This window comes from Nicotiana sylvestris, chromosome 3, assembly GCF_000393655.2.
Source record: "Nicotiana sylvestris chromosome 3, ASM39365v2, whole genome shotgun sequence".
NCBI classification, from domain to species: Eukaryota; Viridiplantae; Streptophyta; class Magnoliopsida; order Solanales; family Solanaceae; genus Nicotiana; species Nicotiana sylvestris.
The window spans coordinates 52828551-52836609 of NC_091059.1; the positions used below are offsets into that span (position 1 = coordinate 52828551).

Genomic DNA, 8059 nt, shown 5'->3' on the forward strand with positions numbered 1-8059 from the left:
TTTTATTATTTTATATATATTTACATTAAAAACAATAACCAATAAATAATTATTAATTATTTATGCCATGTGGCCTTTTTCTATGCTGCCACTGGGCTTAAGGAGATATAGATTTGGATGGATCAAGACTTACCTGGCCCAATTATCCTAAAACTGCGTAAATAGTTTGTTGCTTTTACAGAAAGTTAGTATCAGATATTTGGTTTATGTGATAATTGTAAATCAGAACTAGACGAGTAGCTTGTCGTTCACAGTTTCATCCTACTTGCACCGATAACTCCTATGGATGCAAACAAAGAGCACAAGATGATACTTTGTGCAAGAGTGTTGTTTACATAATATGAACAGTACATGGAACCTGTACTATACTATACGTACAGTTATCTACCATTTGACAAAATAGATTTGAATCAAAACATATTTCAATTCATAAGTTGGGAGGAGGGTAGAGGGGCAGGCTCATACTCTCAGTAGTCAACTGAGTTGAGCCAGAAGCCGGCATGTTGCTTCATCCTCCTGTCTACCAATTGTCCAAGCTTCTACTCTGGAATTTGCTCTACTTCCGTATTTGACTACCAAGGTCCTGTCGCTGTCCTTCTCAAGCATATTAATTTATTTTCCCATGGCATATTCATCTTTTCCAATAACTGCAATTGGACAAAAAAAAAAAAGAATATTTAACAATGACGGGTCATTTGATCCGACAGTCAAATAACTTAGTGTAACTAATCACATGCATTTGGTCTCCTTTGTTGTCACGTCTTCACAGCTGACGACATTTATAGAAAAGTTGTATATCAGTTTACTCCATTCGCTTGTATAATTGATGGAACAACCATTTGAAGCTTTAATCATTTTGCAATCAGCAAGTTAAGTACTTTGCACTATTGCTTAAATTGTTTAAACTAATATCCCTGCATCTAGTCCGTGATTGTTGTAATCGCTATTCATACAAGATATTTGCAACAGGAAAGATGTCGTCCATACCTGATTCTTCTGCTTCTCGATAAATTCAGCCTGCATGAGACATTCAAAAGCCATGGTTACGATCATAAGATTTATCAAGGGAATTGAAGTAATCCAGTAATTCTCACCCCGTGGTTCTCATACCTGTTTCTTCTGCAACTCTTGCTTAATTTCTTTAAGCTTTGCCACTTCAGCTTCCAACTCTAAAGTATATGCCTGCACATAACAGACAAATGAGGAAGTCCATTAATGGTATCGACATTTCATGACTTACTATCTGTATTTGATATTCATTCAAACCTGGAGCATCCCAGCATGTTAAAATCTTCCTCACGCTCTCTCAGATCTCCTCCCCCCCCCCCTCCTCCCCAAAACCCCACCCAAAATTGTGATCAACATTTAACCTTAAAGCTAAAGCTAAGAGCACGTACACTTCTCCAAAAGTCTCCCAGGAAATTACTTAATGACACTGCTTTATCAGGTAAGATCAATGGATCCTCCAGTCAATTTCCTTCTCTTATTATTTTTGCTTGATTAAAGATCGAAATGAAGTATCTAAAGGGAAAATTGTTGATCGAGATATATTCAGCATGCAATGCAAGGTCTACTGTAATGAGAGAAGACGCTGATCAGGAGGTGTGAGGAAATGCTGCCAACTATTTCATTTTTGTGTCTCTCAATTGAATAACTATACAACATTGTTAGCCAGAGAGTCAGATTTTAAACAAGGGAAACCAGAAAAAGTCATGGGCGTTAAGAATCGGAAACAAAAGAAGTAACTAACAAAAGATAAGTTTCAAACTATGAATTACCTGCTTTCGATCCCTTGATCTTGCTGCAGACTCCCTGTTCTTTATCATCCTCTTACGCCTTCTCTCAACAACTTTTTCGAAAGAGGTGCATGATCTCCTTCCTCTTCCAACTTCGCCACATGCATAAGGTGAAGGTGAAAGAGATGAAGGATCAAGATTTCCAGGGGATCCTCCTTTTACGGATGTGACCCCATTATGCAATCCTGCCATGTCCATAACACCACCTTGCATGATACTGCCTTGAATAATACTAGTATTTACAGACGGATTAGACATTCCGACAATGGGAGCCCTTGTCCCTGGGCTAGCCAGTTGAGCAGTGTTCCCTAGTTGCATCGGTGAAGCAAATGCGACAGTTGTTTGTTTGGGGAAAAGGGGCTGTGCCTGCTGAGGCTTTTGCTGTGAAGATGTGGTAGTAACCACATTGAATATGCTATTCTCTGCAATTTGATTACTCAACTGTTGAGGGTTTTGAGTTGCTTGTTGAAATGCTATGTTCAAGCTACTGTTGTTACTGCTTGGTTGAGTGAAACCACTAGTGAATGTAACATCCTTTGAGTATCGAGTTGGTTGCATATCTTCTCGCACTGCTCCTGCTCTAACCAAAAACTCTTCTAACGTCATTTCTCCCAAGGTAGATTGCCTCTGCCCAAAGTTTGATGCTCCAGGGGCACTTCCATCATTGGCATTAACAGTCTCTTTCTGAAAGTCTTTCCATACTTCATCAACAGTTTTCTGACTTATTGTCCTAGGCAATGTCAAAGAACCCTGTCTCTGCAAATTTCCCACTGGCACACTTACATTTCCACCAGCAACAGAAGATGACATGGCTTGAGACTCTTCAGCTGTCCAAATGTTCTTCAATAGGTCGTCCATATTCATTGACCCAAAATCTTTCCCAAGTCCACATGTACTTTGGAGCTCATCAAAGGTAAACGAGTATATGGAAGATTGTCGAGCCAATGAAAAATTATCATTATTCATTGGCTTCCCACCACTGCTCTCTGGCTGTGATGTGTCAGCAAAGTTCTTGAAGTTCAGGTAAGAACCCATTGTATGAGAAGGCAAAGGAGACTAAAATCTGATCAAAAAGTTCAGTCGTAAGATTCTTAGCAATAACAGTAGATCCGGTAGAAGCTGACCATGGGATTCATTTTTTATATTTTGGTGAAGTCCAAGAAGATATATCAGAATGTTCACCAGTATACAAATATTGCATACCGCCTCGAATTAACACAAATCATTCATATATCCTAAAAAAAATTGCTATAACATTGATGATTAGGCCAAGCTCAAACACATAGTCTTCATCGTCAACTTGAACATGGTGACCTAAGGACAGTAAATAAAGATGCAACCTTTAAGATCTTATTTCATTACAGCCAGTTTATAAATCATGGTTTGACCTCAATCAGCCCACGACCTCTTTTATACATTTGGATAGAAAATGTTTAACAGTAACAAGTCAAGATCAAAAGTGCATTCAAGTATCAACTTCAGTGATAAACTCATTCATATGACTACACTGGCCAAGCCGCATACAAGAAAGGGGATTTTCACCTTCGTCAAAAAGTAATACTACATAAAATAGGGTAAAATAAATTTTTTTACATATATAAAATCTTGAATCTTGTTAAAGGATACAGGTTCATATCCCAGGTATGACAATCTTAAATTGTTTTGAATTTCTAGCTCCGCCACTGTATGACCATAATTAACCTCCTTCAAACTCATTTCAAGTCCAAAATTTCATTCAAAATCAAAATATAATAACACCCACGAGCGTAGATGAAATCTTCGTTCAAGAATCAACTCCAATGTCAAACTCATTCATCCAGGATTAAGCATATTCCATAAACAAAAGAATAACATTAATCTATTAACCTTCTTCAAAGCTCATTTCAAGTTCATAAGTTCATTCAACATAAATATTTGACAGTAATACATTTAGATCCAAAACTTCACACCCACAAGCCTACATTAAAACTTCATGAAAGCATCAACCTCAGCGGCAAACTCATACATCTAGTTTCCGCTATGCATGAAACATACTCTATAGCCAAAAAAATTGGATCTATTATACTTGTCGCAGCTCATTTCAAGTTCAAAAAGTTTCAAGAAATCAATTAATCAATCAATCAACTACGCTTTCAAGCTGGTCAGGATCATCAATATGAATCCTCTGTATCCATTTGACTTTATTTGGAACCATTTCATTTCAACAAATATCCAGAAAAGAAAATAAAAAACAAATGAAATAATAACAAATCAAGAAAAAAGTAAATAATTTTTCTTTGCCAGTTCTAGTAGGACAGGACAAAAGAAAATGTGAACAATCAAGACAAGAAAAAACAGGCAAAAAATGGGAGAAGAGAGATTTTTACCCCTTTTTGGCAGGTAGAAATTTGGAAAGAACGGAAGAGCAAGCGTGTTGTTTCCTATTTCTTCGCCTCGTTAAGGCTTCTTTTAAAGGACAAGTGTCTAATTTTTCATTGTTTTTCAACTACGACTCATTTTTTCAATTAAAACTAGACCTAATTTGTAATAGCATTTCTTAAATTATCTGAAATAATCCAAATTGAATGTTTTTTTTTCTATTACTTAGCGCTGTGGGTGGTCAGCACCTGGACTCTAAGTGCGTCTTGATGATTGATGTGATGTTTCGCCAATAAAATAATGGAATGTGGAATCATCTGAAGCGTTGTTTGGAGCTTTGTGAAAATGAAACAGATGGCACTTATTGGTTCGTCTTTCATTTTATTTTGTTATTTTGTCAGGCGGAGTAGTGGGTCGTGCGTACGGCGTGGTGGGCACACCCAACTCAAGATAGTACTTACCACGGAAGGGAAACATAGGAGTACTTGGTGACGTTTGGACATAAGAATTGTAAAATTTCAACAAATAAAAAGTAAAAAAAAAAAGTAAAAATAGTATTTAAAAATTAGAGTTGTGTTTGAATATGAATACAATTTTAGGTTGTTTTTGAAGTTTTGTGAGTGAAAATTTTGAAAATCAATTTTTTTTGAGTTTTTAAAATTTTCGAAAAAATTTAAAATTTCATCTTCAAGGGAAAATTAAAAATTTTATAGCCAAACACTGAATTTGTTTTAAAAAAAATCAGAAAAATTAAAGAAAACATTCTTATGGAAAACGGGCTCTTAATTTGAAATCGTAGCAGTATCATTCAAAGGGGCATATTAGTAGATTGCAATTCTTTTATATAAATAGTAATAGATTTAGAGAATTGTTATAATAAAATTTAAAATTATATAAGTTAGTATAATATCATAAATCACAAGAAATATTAGTCTTACGAAGCTGTCTATGAAATTATTCCTAGTGGAGCTACATAAATTAATAAGTAAAAAAAGTTTTAGAAGAATTCTAACCTTATATTTAGTGAATAAAACCAATTTTGCAATAGCAGATTTTATCTTATCATGACTTTACTTTATTTGTTTCACTAAATCATTATTTCTAGATGTGTTAGCTTAAGAAAGAATGGATCTAGATCTAATTCTTTTTAGTCTTTATCCACGTGCACATGACTTATATCTGTGTTGCATTCACGTCATCACATTCTTCCCAGCACTAAGGCTACAATGACTGAGATTAGAATGATTTCTTGAGCCCTTTTGTTCAGTTGGTAAATTGTGAATTTTTGTTTCGGTTAAAGTTAATTGTGAACTTAGCCTAGTCAAGGGGAGTGGAAAAAATATATTCTCTAAAATTTAATGTAGACCCTCTTCTGCGGCTTTACTGGGGATAGACCCGTATTCATCCTTCCATATTTGGGTAGTCACTAATAATACATATATTTATTTTTAAGCAATTATTTAAAATGTCTTTAGTCTTTAATTGATGCTTTAATAAACTTTACCCCTCCTCCCCTCCTCCCTGACAAAAATATCATTCTGCTCATAAAGTTCAGGATCGAGTGTCCTTAACTTATGAGCTTGTTACTGTAAGTTCAGGACTAGCTGTCCTTAATTTATGAGCTTGTCCTTTAAGTTCAGGACTAGCTGTCCTTAATTTATGAGATTGTAAGTCTAAGTTCAAGACTACATGTCCTTAACTTTTGAACTTGGAACTCGAAGTTCAGGACTACCTGTCCTTAATTTCTGTGCTTGTAACTCTAAGTTAAGGACTACTTGTCCTTAATTTTTGTGCTTGTAACTCTAAGTTAAGGATCAAGTGTCCTTAATTTCTGTACTTGTGACTCTAAGTTAAGGACTACTTGTCCTTAATTTCTGTGCGTGTAACTCTAAGTTAAGGACCAAGTGTCCTTAACTTATGAGCTTGTTACTGTAAGTTCAGGACTAACTATCCTTAATTTATGAGCTTGTAAGTCTAAGTTAAGGACTACTTGTCCTTAGTTTTTGAACTTGTAACTCTAAGTTAAGGATAAGTTTGAAAAGGTATGAGGACTTGTTGGTATGATTGGATGGGTACCGGAGGTCTCGGGTGTATTTCAAGATGGTTTTGGACCATCTCCCTTTGATTTGCAGTTGCTGGTTTTTTGTGTCAGTGGTATGCATTGTGATCGCAGAGAAGTTCTCCACGATCACGAAGTGTTGTGTGGAGCTGTGGAAGAATTGTTCTTCTTGATCACGGTAGGGCATCGCGATTGCGTTATGGTGGTCTGGTTGTTTCTCGCATTCGCATAGTGAGGGTCGCAAACATGATGTGTTAGCAACACTGGCAACGATCGCGGAAGAAAAGTTTCTAAGACTTAGAAGATTGGCCTTTGCGTTCAAGGAGCTTGGCTCGCGTTCGCGTAGGCTTGGCCAGCTTAGGTTCGCGATCGCAAGTGGTCACTCGCATTCGCGTAGAAGGGGATTCTGGCTGAGGCAATATTGGACTTTGCGATCGCAAGGATACTTTTGCAATCGCGAAGAGGGACGTCTGGGCAATGTATAAGTTTGCGAATTGGGACTTAGCATATTTCTCTCATTTGGAGCCAATTTTGGGGCAATTTTGGAGGCTAATTTTCATCATCTATCAGAAGGTAAGTGATTCCTACTTATTATGAGCTAAATACCTGGATTATTTATGGATTGGAACATGAAAATTAGTGAAAATTATAGGATTTTGGAAGAAAACCTAAAAATGTTATTTTTGAGTTTTGACCACGAAATTGGGCATGAAATTTGGAATAAATTATATGTTTGAGTTCGTAGTGCTATGTGTAATATTTATCTTCGAGAATTTTCAGAATTTGGGTATGTGGGACCGGGGGTTGACTTTTATCTTGAGAATTTATTTCTAATTGTTAAATTAATAATCTTTGAGTATATTTTGATTGGTTTGCACGTTCTTTGTCTAGTTTCAGATCGCTTGGCATTGTTTAAGGTGTTAGAAAGGCATTGGAGCCGATTATCGAATTCTGGAGAAGTCTCCTATCAAATATTGTAAGAGGGAATTTACCCCCGTAAGTGCTATACTTGCTACATGCTACGTGTTATGGGAGCTACACACGTATGAGGTGACGAGCGTCCGTACGTATGCTAGTTTCTTGACTATGTCCGGATAGACTTAGACTCACACCACGCTTTAATTGTACTACTCGAGTTTTTCTTGCATGTTTAAATGTTTTAATTTGTTTTTTAGCCTGAGATTAGACTTATACAAGTATTGAGCTTTATTATTCTAGAAACTTGGCACACTACTTGATTAGCCGCGGAAATTATACTTTATCTTACGGTTTACTCATGCATTGTACTTATTTGTCCGCAAGTTTCTTGATTTCATTACTATCATATATATTCGCAAGTTGGGCTGATGACCCGTCAAAGTTTCACTATTCTTATGTGATCGGACGGAACGCTTCAGCAAAACTGTTATAGGATCGGACTGAACACCTAAGTAGTATCATTATGGATCGGGTTGTTGACCTTGATATTATTATGAGATGCATCTGCAGATCAGCCGTACAACCTTGGCAGTATCATGTAACACACTCTCATGGGAGCGAGTCATTTGCCTCAGCGGGATTATAAGATACATTTATGGGATCGGGTTATTCACCTCGGCAGTTCTATGAAAGACTTTTCTTATGGGATCGCGTCGCTCCTCTCGGCAGACTCGTGCATAATATTCGATAGGGAGTCAACGTACATATGAGTTTTCCTGACTTGATATTTGGCATTGTATTTGATACTGGTTATATTTGTTTCCTTCGAGGCGGTTTATGGTATTTGATGATTTTGTAATTATTCTTACATTGAGACTCATGTTATTTATATTTATCTGTTTCATTACTACTTGTTGAGTTTCATATC

The 8059-nt window shown here is 36.4% G+C and overlaps 1 protein-coding gene and 1 long non-coding RNA gene across 4 annotated transcripts; one reads left to right on the forward strand and one right to left on the reverse strand.

Annotated features, from left to right (window-relative positions):
* Positions 1-287: 287 nt before the first annotated feature.
* On the reverse strand, positions 288-4343 carry LOC104238889 (bZIP transcription factor 46-like). Of its 3 annotated transcripts, none has more exons than XM_009793395.2 (5): positions 4163-4343; positions 1779-2859; positions 1111-1182; positions 988-1017; positions 288-647 (listed from the first exon to the last, which is right to left on the reverse strand). In XM_009793395.2, the coding sequence occupies exons 2-5, from the start codon at positions 2829-2831 to the stop codon at positions 573-575; spliced, it is 1230 nt and encodes a 409-aa protein (XP_009791697.1). In that variant the 5' UTR covers positions 2832-2859; positions 4163-4343; the 3' UTR covers positions 288-572. The 3 variants fall into 3 exon arrangements, with proteins under 3 accessions (XP_009791697.1, XP_009791704.1, XP_070026869.1); XM_009793402.2 differs by having other exon boundaries at positions 1779-3110; positions 4163-4311; XM_070170768.1 differs by lacking the exon at positions 4163-4343 and having other exon boundaries at positions 1779-4127.
* LOC138888732 (uncharacterized) lies at positions 1321-1860 on the forward strand. The gene is made up of 2 exons (XR_011406037.1): positions 1321-1447; positions 1556-1860. It is a non-coding gene; the product is annotated as an uncharacterized lncRNA (long non-coding RNA).
* Positions 4344-8059: the final 3716 nt, after the last annotated feature.